This window comes from Oryctolagus cuniculus, chromosome 2, assembly GCF_051225735.1.
Source record: "Oryctolagus cuniculus isolate XC-2025 breed Fujian yellow rabbit chromosome 2, ASM5122573v1, whole genome shotgun sequence".
Classification (NCBI taxonomy): Eukaryota; Metazoa; Chordata; class Mammalia; order Lagomorpha; family Leporidae; genus Oryctolagus; species Oryctolagus cuniculus.
The window spans coordinates 20,177,387-20,194,673 of record NC_142868.1 but is presented as its reverse complement, the minus strand read 5'-3'; the positions used below and the strand labels follow the sequence as shown (position 1 = coordinate 20,194,673).

At 50.9% G+C, this 17,287-nt stretch overlaps 1 protein-coding gene across 4 annotated transcripts in view; it reads left to right on the top strand.

Moving 5' to 3' along the window:
* The first annotated feature begins 2,207 nt into the window (after positions 1 to 2,207).
* Positions 2,208 to 17,287, top strand: part of CCDC149 (coiled-coil domain containing 149) — a 94,186-nt gene continuing 79,106 nt past the window's right edge. Inside the window, exon 1 of one of the 4 annotated variants that reach the window (XM_089326995.1) lies at positions 2,208 to 2,417. In XM_089326995.1, the coding sequence (XP_089183121.1) occupies positions 2,370 to 2,417 (48 nt within the window). In that variant the 5' untranslated portion in view covers positions 2,208 to 2,369. Of the gene's footprint in view, positions 2,418 to 2,693; positions 2,791 to 17,287 lie in introns of those variants that run through there. The other 3 variants (XM_008274661.5, XM_017350540.4, XM_089326996.1) reach the window with 3 other exon arrangements.

The window sequence follows — 17,287 nt, the reverse complement described above, 5'->3', positions numbered from 1 at the left end:
AGTACAGTTATTTGTATACAACAGGCACAGAATCAGGGTGCTGGCTGGCACACTGGGAATTTCTCTTAGCCGCTGGCCTTCCAGAGTTCACGAGGGCACTTTGAAAAGTCAATGGAGAATGGAATTAAAAGGTAAGTTTAGTCTGGTGCAAAACATTCTGAAAACCAGGCTTAATTTTTTTCATAATATGCAGTTACCTGAACTTTTTTGAAGACCCTGGGACTTGTGGAAGTGTCTTAATAGGAGGACCCAACAGGTAATGATGCCATGGGAGTGTGGCTTTTTTGAGGGCTGCCAGGGAGAGTTTGGGTCATTTAGCTCCTTCATCGATAGTGCCATCATCTATATGAGTCATCTGTTGATGCAGAGACATCACCCCAAAACTCAGTGGCTTAAGGAACAACTAGTTACTGAGTACATGCTCTTAGGGGTCAGCAGGCTGGGCAAGGCTCAGCTGGGCAGCTCTTCTGCAGGTCTCAGCTGAGGGGTCCACGCCCTCACCCTCATGTCTGGGGACTGGCTGGCAGTTGGCCATCCCTGGTAAGCTGTTTTGGGATTGTTGCCACAGTCATGATCACAGGTTCCCGAGAGCAGTAACCAAGATGAAGCTCCACTGCACAAGTGCTTAACAAGCCTCTTTTTGTAGCACATTTGCAAACACTGCTTTGGCTACAGCAAGTCACGCAACTAAGCTCATTCAAAGTTAGAGACAATGGCAGAAACAAAAAGGGAACTGTGACCGCCATTTTGCAAACAATCTACCACCCCAACGAAACAAGGTCAAAAAAGGGATTAAATGCTTCCGTCTCCAGGTTCCCGAGATGCCGGGGCCAGAAGTGCTAGCGGAAGCCGTTTCTCCACTTCTCAGGCCTCACTGCTTCATCTGATAAACGATGACATCCATCTCACAGGGTTGATCCGAGTCCAACAGGGACTAAAGACGACACATGTGGGCAGCGACAGCTAGACAATGGGCTCACAACTTCTCAACTGCACCCTCCTCCCCACAGGCAGTGTTTCTGCAAGCCCAGAGGGCTCCCTGTTGGTGGTGGGCCATGAGGAGATCCGGGGTGGGCCTGGAACCCAGCTGTTCCCTTCTCCACTTTCTTTTCCGCTCTGCAGTTCTGTCAGTCCTCCCCCTTAGGAGAAGGCCTCAGCTGGAAGCTGATGTCTGTAACACCTCTCCTGATTCATGCTAAGCTCCAGGCTCAGAGCTCGTGGCCCGGTTGAGAACTCACAATGTTGCCTTTTCAGTTTTCTCACTGGCTTTCTATAGACCACGGCTGATACTTTAAAAAATATAAGCTGTCCCGGTTGCCCCTGTTCCAGGCCGGCTCTCTGCTGTGGCCAGGGAGTGCAGTGGAGGATGGCCCAGGTCCTTGGGCCCTGCACCCCATGGGAGACCAGGATAAAGTACCTGGCTCCTGGCTTTGGATCGACGCAGGGCACCGGCCGCAGCGCGCCGGCCGCGGTGGCCGTTGGAGGGTGAGCCAACGGCAAGGGAAGACTTTCTCTCTGTCTCTCTCTCTCACTGTGCACTCTGCCTGTCAATAAATAAATAAATAAATAAATAATTAAAAAAATAAGCAAATTTAGCAGCTTTTGAAACCATGCTAAGTATATAATAACGTGGTTCATTCACTTCGGTATTCAACAAATAGGTGAGTATTTCAAAAAGTTCATGAAACACAAGTTATTTGGTGCAAAAACCTTGAAATCTATGTATATGGAAGGTCTTCAAAAAGTTCATGGAAATGCATATTGTTAAGACTTATGCATAGATTCCAATTTCTTCTGCACCCAAATAAATTTTTATTTTTAATTGCATTTCCTGCGACCTTGTGTGTGTGTGTGTGTGTGTGTGTGTGTGTGTAGCACCTATTATGTGCCAGTGGTAGTAAAAAAATCATCTGAACAAAGGCAGACCTGCCCTTGGGGCGCTTACTCTGTAGTGGCAGGAGTGATGCTGGTCAGCAGGTGGCTGGATTTGGGGAGGGACACAGACCTGTCTCCAAGGCCCCTTCCTGCTCGGGAGGGCGGTAATTACGGGGGACCCCTGCCACCTCCTTCCCTCGAGGTGGGGCCCTGGGCCGGGGGTCCCGGGGTCGGAGTCCAACGGCGTCGGCGACGCGGGGCGGGCGCTCTGGGGCCCAGCTGCGGCCCCGGCCAGCCGCGGCTCCTCCTCCCCTTCCTCCCGCGGAGGCTGACGTGGAGCCAACAGCGCGGGCGGCTGCGGGAGGCGGCGGCGCGGCGGCTCGGAGGCGCCGGGCCCTCTCGGGGCCGCGCGGGCCCGGGTGCGGCGACGGCGGCGCGGGGAGGCGGTGGCGGAGGGCGTCCGTGCCGCCCGGCGGCGCACGCAGGAAGAGGCCATGAACGGCGACCGCACCGAGAGCGACTGGCAGGGGCTGGTGAGCGAGGTGAGGCCGAGGCGCCGGCCGGCCGCGCGGGATGGGCCGGGCCGAGCGGCCGCCAGCCCCGGGCCCGCGCCCCCAGCGAGGCCGAGCCGGGGCGGGGGCGCGCTGCCCCCCGCGCCCCGCCGAGTGCGCTCTTCCGCCCGCACTTTGGGGCCCGCGCCATCTGGGGCTGGCCTTTGGGGAGGGGCCTCCTCCAGGGCAGAGTTTGGCCCTGGAGCGGACGCGGCGCCCTGGGATCCGGGAGGAGAAGGCGCCAAGTCCCACCTGCCTGCCCAGTCACAGCTGCTTTGGAGCCAAGCGATTGGACGCCTGGTCCTGAAACGGAAAGGCGGTGTCGGGGAGGAAAATCCGGGTCCTGGGGTAACACCTGCGCCAGGTGGGGTTACCTGCAGCTGCGGTCCGTGCGCGGCAGTTCCATCAACACGGGTCTACTTTGCGCCGCCTGGGATGTTGTGTGGAAGGTTCATTTATCAAAAGAATGGGACGCAGGTGCAGGAGGGCTTCGCAGAGAACACAGGGCCCCAAACGATACTGTCTTAAACGCACCCCTGGGGTGCTCTTCCCGCCTCAGTCCGCCCTAAGAGTTGTTAGGCCTGGGAGGGGATGCTGATGTGGTCCTTGCCCAGGTGAGCCATTCCCCGTGTGACCCTGCCGTCCAGACCACCCCAGGGAAATTCTTCCGTCTCCCATTCACCCCAACACCAGCTGGGAGCTCCTGTCTTCACTCCCGTGCACGCAATGCCCCGCGGAGTTTACCTCTTTTCTTCCTTGTTGGGTGTTAGAAAAGAACCCTATGCTCTTTCTCCTGGAGTCATTTTCTGAAGAATGTTACAGCGCCTACTCTAGCTTAGCTTGTTCAGTATTGCTCTAACCGTGCAGTCTTATGCCATATGGTGTTGCAGACTGCCTCCTTCTCCTCCGACTGTCCGGTTTCTGTCAAGGGACAGACCCCTGGGGAGCTTGTCTCTGGGCCCATCATCAAGTGTCCCAGGCACAGGCAGGCGTTCGGAGCACCAGTGGGACACAGCTCCTGTGGGAGTGTCTGAGCACCCCGGGAGGCCGTGGTGATGGCTCAAGTGCTTTGGCACCTGCCACCTGTGGGAGGCCTCCTGATTTCCACCTGGCCCAGCTCTGGCTGTTGCAGGCATTTGGGGAGAGAGCCAGCAGATGAGAGCTAGCTCTCTCTCTTTGTCTGTCTTTTGGTCTCTATTTTTCAAAAAAAGTTAATAATTTTCAAATTTCCTACTTCATAGTCAAGGAGACTGGATGTGGTAGGCTCTGAAGTTGCAGCAGAATGCTTCATGACTCCAACACATGGATCAGTGCCTACTAGGAGTCAGGGGTCAACAAGACAGGACAGTGCCTCCTGCCTTCCAAGAACTCCTAGGCTTCCCGGTATAGTCTGGGAGGAGGGTCACACAATAAACAGAGGACACGAAAAGATGGAATGTCCCCAAGAGCTCAGTTGCGTGGGATGTCCCTGAGTGTGGTCTTGATGGCACACTCACCTCCACCTTGCACTGAGCCTGTTGTGTTGTAGTGATTGGTCACCTACTGGGCTGTGTGTTCTAGCACATGCTTCTTGAGTAAGTCGGTGGATCCTGAAATGGGTCTTTCAGGAGCTGCCCTGCCTATCCCGGCTTGGCTTCTCCAGAGTAGTGCCTCTTTGTCTTCTACCAGAATCCATTAAAGACCTGGGATGTAGCGGGCACACAGCCAGGGGCCAGGGCGGATGTGACAATCAGCGCAATGTGCTTTTTGCTTTCACGGTAACAACGGGCATTCTTTGAGTGCATCCTCGGTGGTAAGCATTTTACGTGGCTGCTGTCTCATAGGGGCATGAGGTTGCAAGTATTTCTTATTCTGCATGAGGGAAGTATGGCTCAGGCAGGCTAAGGAATTGGCTCAGAACCTCAGAGCTGTAAATGAAAGGGGCAGAGTTTGAGCCTAGAAACCTACTGGGGACCAGACATCACCTTGTGTATTAGTTACTGGTTTGTCCGCCTGTATCTTACTGTTTTTTTTTTTTTTTTTTGACAGGCAGAGTGGACAGTGAGAGAGAGAGACAGAGAGAAAGGTCTTCCTTTGCCATTGGTTCACCCTCCAATGGCTGCCACGGCTGGCGCACCGCGCTGATCCGATGGCAGGAGCCAGGTACTTCTCCTGGTCTCCCATGGGGTGCAGGGCCCAAGCACTTGGGCCATCCTCCACTGCACTCCCTGGCCACAGCAGAGAGCTGGCCTGGAATAGGGGCAACTGGGACAGAATCCGGCGCCCTGACCGGGACTAGAACCCGGTGTGCCGGCGCCGCTAGGTAGAGGATTAGCCTAGTGAACTGCGGCGCCGGCCATCTTACTAGTTCTTACCTATCTTTGGATCTTCAGCGACTGGACCAGTGTTACTCAGGGTAGATCACTTCCACCAGAGTCATTTGAGTGCCGGAGTCTCACCCCAAATCTACTGTTGTGGGTTGAATTGTGTACCTCATCCCCAGGGAGATCTGACCAAGTCCAAACACCCTGTAGTTGTGAGTGTGGCCTTATTTGGAAGTAGGGTCTTGGCAGATATAATGAAGTTAGGCATCTTGCAATGAGATCATCCTGGATCTAGCTTGGGCGCTGAATCTAATGACTGGTGTCCCTATTTGAGACTCAGAGAAAAGAGAGACCGAGGTTGGAGTCAGGCAGCTCCCAGCCAACGATGGCCGAGAGTGGCCAGCAACCATGGGCGCTGCAAGAGGAAGGAACAGATCCTCCAACAGAGCCTGCAGGGGAAGCCAGCCCTGCTGTCCCCTGCATTGTGGACGTCTGCCCTCCCAGCTGTGGGAGAACTGTCTGTTTTCCAGTCGGCCAGTTTGTGGTAATTTGTTGCAACAGCCCCAAGAAATCCATGAACCTATGACTTGAGGTGTCTGGGGTGCCAAGTCTGCCTTTCTTACAAGCTGCCAGGTGGTCCCGCTGCCCACTCATATTCTGCAGGTATGGACTGAGTCTGGTGCCCAGCCAGGTGGATTCAGGGAATACAGTGGGCAGTGGCTGCTGGTGTTAGGAAGTGATTTGGGGACCCGGCGGAAGGAACCCTGTGAGATGTCACCGCGCACCTGACCTGGGCCGAAGCGACTTTGCACTGTTTCTGCAGAAGTCTTGGTTTCTGCCTCCTACCTGGATTCTCCCTTCATTACCCTTTGTGCCCTGTGCTCCACGCTCCCTTTCAATCAGTTTGCATCCTCTGCTTGCCTCTAGGAAACCGTTTTCATTTAAAATGATCTTACAGAGATCAGTTTTATCTTATATTTTTCGCATAACAAGCGGAATTACAGCCTTGTCCCAGGCCCTGAAGTCAACACTGCCATGCGTGTGAAAGAAGCATGGCTGGTGCTCTGTTCTGGAAATTAACTGTCTGAGGAGGGGCGGATTGCTTGTCAGCACCCGAGGTGAGCTTTCGGCGTTGGAGAAATCACAAAATGCAGCCTGGCAGACGATCAATCATTTTTTATTTGCAAGGGGGAAAGTCTTGGTCATCACTCAGCCCACTGCCCTATGACGCACGAAGCCTCCTTCGGTTTCACTGTTTGAGTTTTGGTTGGTTAATTAGAGAGCAACTGGTCTATTTGCTTTGAGCATGTTGTATGCGGTGTTTGCAATGGCCATGAGGCAGAGTGAGGACAGTGAACCCTGGGCATCTGCCCATTTAGTGCTGCTTCCCCAGATCATTCCAGAACTGTGTAACTGTCTGCATAGACACATCACACAACACTAGACTGGGTTCAAGGAATTTGGGACTGTTTTTACTTTCCAAGAAAGAAGGTTGCATTCGTTAGGATGAAGTATAAGCTACTGTAGTTAAGACTCTTACCCTCAAAATACGGTTGGTTAAATAAGACAGACATTGGTGCCTCTTCCATGTGACAGCGTGGTGGGCTGGGCTGGGCTTGCAGTCCTGCTCTGCACGTCTTTAACAGTTTAGATGACTTCTGTCTTGTTGCTTCACCATGCCAGTGGGTAAGGTCTCCATCGGCGTGTTTGCGTGTGCCCCAACTTGGGAAAAGGTAAGAAAGATTGGGGAAGCCCAGGGCAAGAGGTTTTTCTTTAATAGGGATGCCTGGAGAACTGCTTGTACCATTTCTGTTGATATCTCATTGGTCAGAGCTTGGCCATGTGACCATACCTAGCTGCAAGGGAGCCAAGGGGATGTAAACTTTTATTATTTTTAAGATTTTTATTTATTTATTTGAAAGGCAGAGTTACAGAGAGAGAGAAAGAGAGGCAGAGAGAGAGGTCTTCCATCTGCTGGTTCACTCCTCAATTGGCTGAAACGGCCAGAACTGCACCAATCTGAAGCCAGGAGCCAAGAGCTTCTTCCAAGTCTTCCATGTGGGTGCAAGGGCCCAAGGACTTGGGCTATCCTCTACTGCTTTCCCAGGCCACAGCAAAGAGCTGCATTGAAAGTGGGGCAGCCATGATTTGAACTGGTTCCTGTATGGGATGCCGGCACTGCAGGCGGCAGCTTTGCCCGCTATGCCACAGCACTGGCCTTGGGGATATGTCTTTAGCTGCACATGCCCAACTTAAAATTGGGAGAGTTGTATTAAAAAGTAAGAAGGATTTAAGACATGATAAACACAAATTGTAAAAGAGAAAAAAAATGAGTAAATTCGAGTTTATTGAAGTTAAAACCTTCTCTTTGAAAGACCATTAAGAAAATGAAAAGATAAGGCCCAGGTGGAGAGAAAAATACATGCAGAACACAAATCCTGTAGCTAGAATATATAAAGAGTGCTCATAACTCAATACGGGAACAACTTCATTTTTTTTTTTAAGTAGGCAAGAGTCAAATGCACACTGCATTGAAGCTAGGGATGGCAAGTAAATCCGCGAGGAGGTGTGCAACATCGTGTCGTTAGGGAGATGTAATTGAAACCATGATGAAGAGGGCAGGGCAGGTTTGACCGGAAGCAGAAGTCAACACGGGGCTGCTGGTTGGCTTTTGAGTAGCTGCTCCAGATAGCAGCAGAAGCTGTTAGTGATGTAGAACAGAAATCGAGTTGGATAGCCAGGGGGGACCAGAGATGAAGGATTTCAAAAGCCAGATAGGAGGGTGACTGATAATCTGGTGGGACTTCAAAACCTCCAAGGAAAATGCAAGTAAATGACAAGTTTATTTTGGTACACAAAAAATTTAAATCCATGCAGAGGAGGGGTCTTGGAAAAGCTCATGAAAATGCATAGGATGAGAAAAACTGCATAGATTTCAATTTTTTTGTGTGTCAAAGTAAATTTACTTTTCCATGTCATTTTCCATGAACTTGTTGAAGTGCCCCGGGGTGTTTTTTTTTTTGAGCTGGAGCAGAAGTTGGTGAAAATACTTGGGAGAGATTTGTCTCCACAGAACTCTGTGGTGTGTCGCCTCTGTTGTCTGTGTGGCATGGTGCCAGGCAGTGGCAATATGAAAACAAACTTGCTGGCTATGCCAAGAAGCAGGGAAAGGCAAGTTAGCATGCGCTACCAGTGTTCTAGTGTTTTCAGTCACCCTCAGTTCCTAGTCACTCCCATTGCACCTGACTTACACCACTCACTTCATGATTTTCTGCGTAACTTCAGCTCATCTCCCTCCCCACTGGGCTCAGAAGATCTTGAACTCTTTGAGAGCAGGGGCATGTGTTAGTTGTGTGTAGCCTTAGCACCTAGCTCTGTGCCTTGTCTGTTTTCGGTGTGCGATCAATGTCAAGTAGATGAATTCTTGGCTGCTGGAAGGAATGAAGTGAGAATATAGAAAAAGGCATGGCTATGGACAACATTTTGAAGGAAGACCCTTAGAGGATTTCATAGCTAGCTGGACTGAAAGGAGGGAGTAGAGTGAGTCCAAGGTGATCCTTGATGGGAGGCTGCAGAGAGGGAGTACTGGGTGTGATCGGAGTTCTGGGGGCAGCCGAGTCTGGTGCGAAGTCTTATGTGGAACTCTGCATTGTTGAGAGTTCCAGAGGAGCACTTGACGTCTTGCAAGGCAAGCCGAGTGCTTACTGGGAGCATTTTTTGATGAGCAGCTATCTTCCTAGTGGCAGGCTAATTTCAGAGTAAGTTTATTAAAATTAGCATGTGGGGGGAAGTGAGCGCAACTGCTATTTTTAACTAATGGGATTCGTGTTCTCTCCTGTGCGAGGCAACTCGTATATGTGCTTCTAAAATTGATGATTTCTTCTCTTATTATGTTCAAAAATTAATGTAGTGAGTTTCGCATTGAATAAATACGTTGGCTGAAGATTAGAAGAGGACTTTGCCTAGTTCCCAGTGAAACCGACCAGAGTGAGTGGCATTCTCGCTGCCTGTTTTTGCACCAGTAAAACTCTGTGGAAGCTTTGGGTACCTCGTGGCAGAGAACATGGCTCTGTTGAGAGTCTGAAACTCTCTCTGTCTCATCAGGCAAAAAATGGTGCCGGTGGTAGGAGATCCCTCATTCCCAAAGCACGCAAACCTTTGACGGATTGTGGTTCCCCTTTCATTTCACTTTGTCTAGTTTGTGCTGTTTCCTTTAGGCTGTTTTACTGCAACAAATACCCTATCGTTTTTCAGGGTATCAGATCTTCTTCAAGCCCATTTTTCCTGGCCAATTAAGCCAGTTCCCAAAACAAAACAAAACAAAACCTGCATTTTGTCCACAAAGTTCTCTTATTCTGAGAACTTCAGTGGCTCTCCGCTCCTTTTACTGAAGCCCTCTGTGAGCTGGCCTTGACCTCTGCTCTCTTCTTAAATTGGCTGCTTCTGTCAAACTGGGCCTCCTTGCGTTGTGGCTTCCACCTTCTTCGCACACCCTGACCTCATCCAGATGGTTCTCGTACTTCTTTCCTGACCGCAGCCTTTAGTGGTTCTTCAAGGTGACCTGGAAAGACACAGTCCCCTTGCAATCATCCGTGACCACCAAGCCCGAAGCGAGCTCTTTGCCCTGCTGTCTTATGGAGCTTAGCTTAAATCACTGCTCCTTCAGAACGTGCATGCTGTCTGAGGGAGGAAGGAGCCTTTGCTACCATGTGGCTCTTAACTCCTACAGAAATAAGTTCTTCAGGGGAAGGACCATGACCACTTGCGCAGGGGCAAGGGGTAGGAATTCTGGGATGATGAAGCTCCACGCTGCGGTCAAGCTGAGAAGGGCCTGAGGCAAAGCACTGATTTGATGTCCCAGACCTTCCCTCGGTGTGGCCCGTATCACATGCTCATTCATGGAAAGTGAGGGACTGGTGGATGTGCCTGCCTGCTCTCAGCCTTACCAGTGACAGGCACAAAGGCAGGGGTCTAGGGGCCAGTTACAGCAGAATGGATCCCTCATGGCATTAGGTTGGCTGTTGCCATAGTGGTGAAGGAACACCAAGGCATGTGTCAATGGGATAAGATGGGTAAGGGTAAGGGGGAAAGATCAGCCTTCAGAGGGACAGACAAGGGTCGAGCACGCCTAGGTACAACATTTTCTGTGTGGTGCTGTTGCCTTCCAGGATTTTACAATGCAGTGTTGATAGAGAATGGGGATGAGGCCGCCGCACTATGATATACCTTGTTATAGGGGCTCTGCAGGTTAAAGGAGGGTTAATTTAGGTTGGGGGATTGTGGGCGGTTCTAGATGGAGGTGGCACCGAGGCCAGAAAGGTTGGGTAGGGTTTCAGCAAATGGAGAGGAAGAGGAAAGGTATTCCAGGCACGAGGCATGGATTGTAGCAGAAGTGCAGAGGTGGTGACATGCGGAACTTGTTGCGGAAATCCCAGACTGTTGTTCGGTGGGCAGGGCTGGTTTGTTGGGCAGACCTGCTGCCCTGTCAGCTGTGTAGAGGGTGCCAGAATGCCTTGTCCTGGAGCTCACCGGTGGTGTGTTCCTTTCAGCAGAAGTTGCCTGGCTGCCCTGGGGAGATAACTGATCCTCCAGGCGTGTGACTGGGGCCTGAGGGTTGGCTAGAGCACGGGGACTCCTCTGGACCTCTGTCTTACCTCTGTCCTCTTGCTCCAGTCCACCTCCAACTCACTTGAGTCTGTCTTCCATGCCTTGGTGGGGAAAGGGGTCCCAACAAAAGCCCAGTGTCCTGGCCACTTCCTGGCTCCTCAGGTCCCACCAGTAGGTAACTACTTGGTCTTGAGGATGACATTTTCTCTGGACTCTACAGGGAGCATGAGTGCCTGCCTTAGGGCTCATGGTTAGTTTTGGTTCCAGGCACAGGAGATCAGGTAGGAATGGATGGGATGGAAAGACAGAAAGAGGCACAGAAGGCAGGGAGGCTGTTTGTTCTTTGTGAGCAAGAGCTGTGTCTTATCCTGAGAACTTAAATCAGCTTAAGTTCTCTGAGCTGGTGCGATGACCAGTGGGATGATGTATGTGAAAGTGTGTTTCAAATCCCCTAGCCGCCTGCAGAAATATCTTTGCCTGCAGGAAATCCCTTCCCCAAGGTCTCAGAGGTGCTTCTGCAGAGGGAGGTGATCTGTCAGCTGCCAGTGGTCGACACAGTGCCACCGCCAGTTCATATGATGGGGCACAGGTTGACATGCTGGCCTGCTCGGCCATCTGCAGACCCCATGACCAAGACCGTATTGGAGGTGACAGAGGTGGGAGTCCCTTTTTCTAGCCAGTCCCGGTCTGATTTTGAATTTGCCCCAGGCTGGGGAGTGCTGCTGGGGTCCACCTCGCCATGGTTTCCTGCATGCTCAGAGCTTGCTGCATTGCTGCGGGATGCGCCATCCGTCCCCGGCAACTCCTGGGTCCGTGGCTTCCTCTGAGAATTCCTTCCTTCCTTCCTTCCTTCCTTCCTTCCTTCCTTCCTTCCTTCCTTCCTTCCTTCCTTCCTTCCTTCCTTTTTACAGGCAGAGTGGACAGTGAGAGAGAGAGACAGAGAGAAAGGTCTTCCTTCCAGTGGTTCACTCCCCAAATGGCTGCTACGGCCGGCGCACCGTGCTGATCCGAAGCCAGGAGCCAGGTGCTTCTCCTGGTCTCCCATGGGGTGCAGGGCCCAAGCACTTGGGCCATCCTCCACTGCACTCCTGGGCCACAGCAGAGAGCTGGACAGGAAGAGGGGCAACTGGGACAGAATCCGGCCCCACTGGGACTAGAACACAGGAGGCTGGTGCCGCAGGCGGAGGATTAGCCCATTGAGCCGCGGCGTCGGCCCCTCTGAGAATTTCTTACTAACTTTTTGACTTTGTACTGTCCCCCCCACCCCCGCGATCTATCCAAATGGTTCTGTTCCTACCCTTGGGTCCCCCTCTCTAGTCTTCAGGGCCTCTGCTATCCAATCTACCTCGTTTTAAGCTGATTCCAGTTCTGGGAGAAGACAGCCCTTGCTTACAAAGAGCTATCAGTGACCGCCCCACCCCAGGATGAAGGCAGGTGCCTTCCCATCAGCCTTCCTGCCCACTGCATCTCTTCCTGTCCAGTCCATTGCTGCCTGACCAGGTGCCTGGGGACAAAACGGACCATGATTCCTTGCTCAAAGACCTACCACAGCTCACACGGGCTCCCACCTTTTCTTTCTTTCACCCACACCGAATTTTCCAGCTTTATTTTGCATTTCCTCTTTGCACATATCCCAAGCTCCTGGGACACGGGCCCACTTCCGGTTCTCTGCCGGAAGCTTGTGTTGTCACTGCACACATTCCGCACTCCTGGTACAGGGAGCCACTTCCGGTTCTCTGCTGAAAGCTTGCGTTGTCACCCACCCAGCGTTTGTTTAGGCCGTGTGCTCTGCCCAAAAGTGTGTCACCACTGCTTCGCCTTGCAGCTCAACTGAAAACCCTCTTCTCTCTCTGTCGGTGAACTCTAGCCAACACCTCCCACACCACAGACCTCCCTGGCCACCTTGTGTCAAAGTTGCTTGGGTTTGTGCCTTGCTTCCCACTGCGCCCAGTGATGACACACTTTGTGGTTTCTCAGTTAATCCTTGAATTGAAACATGGTTGAATTGAAACAGGGACACCCCCCCTTTTTTTGTCCCAATACCTTCTCTGTTTCTTTTCTCAAAGTTCCCTCGTATCCATTTTTATCCCACAGAACTTCTGACTTTCAAAATATAGATTGCTATCTTTTAAAGGGAGAAAGTCATATCGCCTTTTAATAAGCTCTAGGGGATTTATGAACTTACTATAAATCAATTTTTTCTCCCACCCTTGTCTTCCTTCCTTCCTTCTTCCCTTCCTTCCTTCCGGACTGGAATTTTATGGTATCAGATAAATTTCTTGCAAAAGCCAAGCAGGGGCTGCAGGTGGGAATTCGTTTAGTTGTGAAGAGCCACTTTCTATAATAGGATCTGACCCGGGTTGTGACAGAGAGTCTGAGCATGTGCCAGGATGGGCCTCTGTATTGAGTGAGATTTAAGCTTGTTCCAGAGGTTATTGGCCATCCACTGTTGACTGTGACGCAAAGAAATTGTGTGATCTCTTTGCTTCCCATGGTCATCTTGAGAAATAATAATATGAGGAATTTCTTACATTTGTCTTCAACTGATACATAAGAGAGTTTCCTCTGCCCAAAGTCGGGGTGCACAATTCGTCAGGATGTTGTCACCTTCCTCTGTTGAATTTTCACAGCCACCTTGAACGGGTGGTGGTGCCCTCATTTGATAGAAGAAATGAATTCAGGGTGTTTGATGGGACACTCGGAAATTCCAGGTCCTCAGCCAGAAGCAAGTGTGTGCAGCTAAGTTTTAACTTCTGGTCTGACGTTTCTCCCTCTGAACCGTGGGTTTGTGCTGGAGCCTTGGGTTCAGGCCCTCTAGACACCCAGACAGCCAAGACGGCAGCCCTCGCAGGTTGGACAACTCCTCCCTTCGTGTGCGCCTCTCACTGACTCAGATCTAAAGCCAAGAACTTGAACTGAAGGAGGCGCCTTGTTGAGCTTGGGTTCAGATTCCTGCGCAGACTGCAGTATAGACTGGCAGTTGAGCGACAGTGAGGTGAGGAGGCTTGCAGATGTCACTATATTCCCAAGGGCAGGTGAGGACCTGAAGGCAGGTGTACCAGGTGACCCAGTGTTGACTGAGAAGTGTGAGAACCCAGTGACACCTGAGGTTCACCTCCCCGCCTTCTGCCTGCTTCACCCCCAGCAGGGAGGTCTCCCCAGCCAGTTGTGGGGCCCTGCCCTTGACGGTCTGACTCTGTGAGTGAAGAAGGGGTTGGGGAAAAAAGTGAGTGGCTGGAGTGTCATCTGGAAAAGATGAACTCATTGGGTAACGATGGATTTTTAACTCTAAGTATTGAGAAATAGAAATTTCTTCACCCTTCAAATTTCGAGAATATAGGTGCATTGAAAGAAAAAATAATGTATAATTTTGGTACCCAGAGCTAACAACTGTTAGGTATTTGAGCCATCATCTCCTGCCTCCCTGGGTGTGCATTAGCAGAAAGGTGGATTGGAAGTGGCAGAGCCAGGACTTAAACCAGGCAGTCCCATGTGGGATTCAGGTGTCTCAAGCAATGTCTTAACTGCTGCGCCCAATTCTTGCCCCAATACCTAGGTTTCGAAAGAGGTTCTCTTAGGATGATATTGGTGGGCAGGGAAGACAGCTGCTTTGATGACGGAAATCATTGTTGAAGACACTGGCAAGGAGAGAAACGCCATTTGTCTCCCAGAAACACGGTACCCAGTACTGAGCAGTGGAGTCTTGATTACATAAGCGTTGGCTGTGCACGATGGGAGGCCTTCCCCTCTTCAGCGTCTCAGTTTAGCTTGTAATTATTTTACTACCTCTGTTATCACTAGGCTGCTACCCGGATGGCTCGCTTGTCTGGGTCTGTTTGTGTTGATATAACAGAATTCCTGAGACTGGGAACTTTATAAGGAAATCAAATTTATTCCTTACCATTCTGGAGGTTGAGAAGTTCAATATCAAGGTTCTGGTATCTTGTAAGGGCCTTCGTCCTGCATCGTAGCGTGGCAGTGGCCACCACCAGCTAAGAGTGAGGAGTGTGTGTGCTCTCTTCCTCTTCTTACGAAGCCACTAATGCTACGCTGGGGTCCCCACCTCCAGAGATGATCAGCTTGGGGATTAAATTTCTAGCACATGAATTTCAGGGGACACCCTCAGACCATGATGCTCCTCATGCTCTTACTGTTATTACTGATGGCGGAGCTGGCGTACGTGTTCCCTTGCAGCTTGCCTGTCACCAAATACAGCAATTTTGTGTGCAAGACTCAGTTCAGGTACTTACTCGAACACCTTTTAATGCCCTGGGTCACGTGCCAGGTGCTTCACCTATGCACTGTCCTGTGCTCCTCACAGTACCCTGCGAGGCAACAGGAGGTCCCACTGGTCTATGGGTCAGTTGGGTACGGGGTTGGTAAACATTAGGAATATACAAGTAATGCATGAGCTGGGGTTTGAGCCCCAGATTTTTCTAATCCTGAAGTCCATTTCCCCAGTTCTACCACAGTGTCACCAAGTGAGTGAGTGGGTGAACCAACCAACCTGGGACATGGAAGAGCTCACTTTTAGGAAAGATGTACTTTGGATGATGGTGCCATAAGAAATACCCCATTTAATGCCCTGCTATGGGACTTACACACTTTTGAGTGTTGGAAATCCAATGTCAACTGTCAATGATGACCTGGAATTCTTTTAGGAACTCGATTGCCAGTCTTACAGTATAGGGTGCCAGTTTGCCTCAGTGTCAGTTATTTGGGTATGTTGGTATAATATTTCATTTTAACGTAATACCAGAAACACGCGTAAGGAAGGCAGACCAGCGCTTCTCTCCCAGGTGCAGTACAATAGGAAGTGGGCAGATGAAGGCTGCTGTGCTGCGTCACAGATATTAGTGACTGATTGCTCTGGCCCATTATCCCAAGAGGCAGGAAGAAGAGGGAGCCCCTTCTTTTTAGGAAACATCCCGGATGTCCCACGGGACACTTGTGCTTCTGTCTTATTGGCCAGTCCTTTTTGCCTGGGATTATTGAAGTGATATGTGTCATCCAGTCTTGTGAGGGTCCCATGAGCTAATATGTGGGTGCCCAGAACAGTGCACCTGCCATCCTTGTTGGGGCCTGTGTGTCCATGGGCAAGTTGGAGGTGAAGGCCAGTCAGGCTCGGGGAGACTGGTTTTAACTCAGTCTTTGAACACTTCCACACAGTGGCATGGAGAGGATGATTCTGCAGGAGGAAGAAGGGGAGGAGCAAGGAGAAGGGGGAGGGGAAGAGGAGGACAAGGCAGCCTTGTGCCAGGCACTGGGCTGTCAGGCCCTGTGGCTGTCGTGCTGAAAAGAGGACTGAACAACCTACTTTATTGTTATTTAATTGCTCTCCTGATTGATGGTGACAGCAGAGGTGGTGGTGGTGGTGGTGGACAAAGGCAGGCAAGTAGAGTTATGCCCAATATCGGCTTGCAGGCCACTGGTGATTTGTGGCCAGTGAGGAGTTGGCCATCTTCCTTGATAGCCATAATTAAATCAGGTCACCCATGGGAACCTTTTGCTAACATCATCAGCCATTTGCATATCTATCAGCTGGAGAAACACACCTGGGTGGAGAAGTGTTTACTATTTAGTTTGTCCTCTAAAAACTCCAATGATTTGAGCCATCAGGATGGGCCCAAAAGGAATCTCCACCTGTCTTTTTGGTGGGAGGCCGAGTTCTGAACCGACAGTTCTTGTTGAGGAAAATTTTCACTCATCAGTAATGCCTGGAGATGCTGGGAAGAAAATGAGAAGGATGAACATGAAGTGCAGGAGCAAATTAACGGTGCTCAGAGAAAGCTGAGTGAGGCGTAGAGCGATGGAGACAACAGCTGCCAGCCACAGGCGTTGGCTGCCGAGGCCTTGGTCCTATAGGCGGAAATTCAGGGCCCAAGTGGCCCTGCAGCGCTGACTCTGAGGTTCTCATCCAGGAAGATGAGATTGGTTGAAATCTTGGCAGATGGTGGTAAGAGCTCTATTTACTTGGATAATTAAAATGGTGATGGATTTGCATGGCTGATTTCAAGATCTCAAGTCTGCAGATGAGTGCCTTGGGGGCAGACTGGGAAGGGATCCCCTCCTTGTGTTAGAGGGTCTGCACCTGACACCAGGGTTCCCACGCATGCGCTGTCTCCAGCTGCTCTGTCTCAAATGCTCTTGTACTCTTGTGGTTTGTTTGCCCCAGCAAGGGGATGGAATTCCTTAGAAAGGCAAAGTCTACCAACAGACTTAAAAGTGAGATGCTTCTCTTTGAATGGTACCGAGAATGGTTCTTTCTTTTGACTACTGTGATATCAAGATTGGTGCCTTTAGAATTTATTGAGTACTTTTTTTAAAGATTTATTTATTTATTTGAAAGGCAGAGTTACACAGAGAGAGAAGAAGAGGCAGAGAGAGACAGAGGTCTTCCATCCTCTGGTTCACTCCCCAATTGGTTGCAATGGCAGGAACTGCACTGATCTGAAGTCAGGAGCCAGGAGCTTCTTCTGGGTCTCCTGCACAGGTGCAGGGGCCCAAGGAGTTGGGCCATCTTCTCCTGCTTTCCCAGGCCGTAGCAGAGAGCTGGGTTGGAAGTGGAGCATCCAGGACTCGAATTGGCATCCATATGGGACGCCGGCACTGCAGGCGGTGGCTTTACCCGCTGCACACAGCGTCAGCCCCTTGCTTCTGTTCATGATACCTTCCTGGGTGCATCTTCCAAATCCCCGTTTGTAAAAGTGCAGCTCAGGAATTGATTCTAGTTCTACAGATGCCACCCTCTCAGTATGACACCTATAATGTGGAGGCACGCTTCACGCCCCTTTGCCTTGTGGTGTTTCGGAGCAGATCTCATAGTTTAAGAGCTGATAGACCTGCAGGGGGTGCTGTTCTCATCAGGGGTAGTTCCTGGCTCCTGGCTGTTGTGGGCATTGGGAAGTGACCCAGCTAAAAGAAGTGTATGCACTCTCTCTCTCTTTCTCT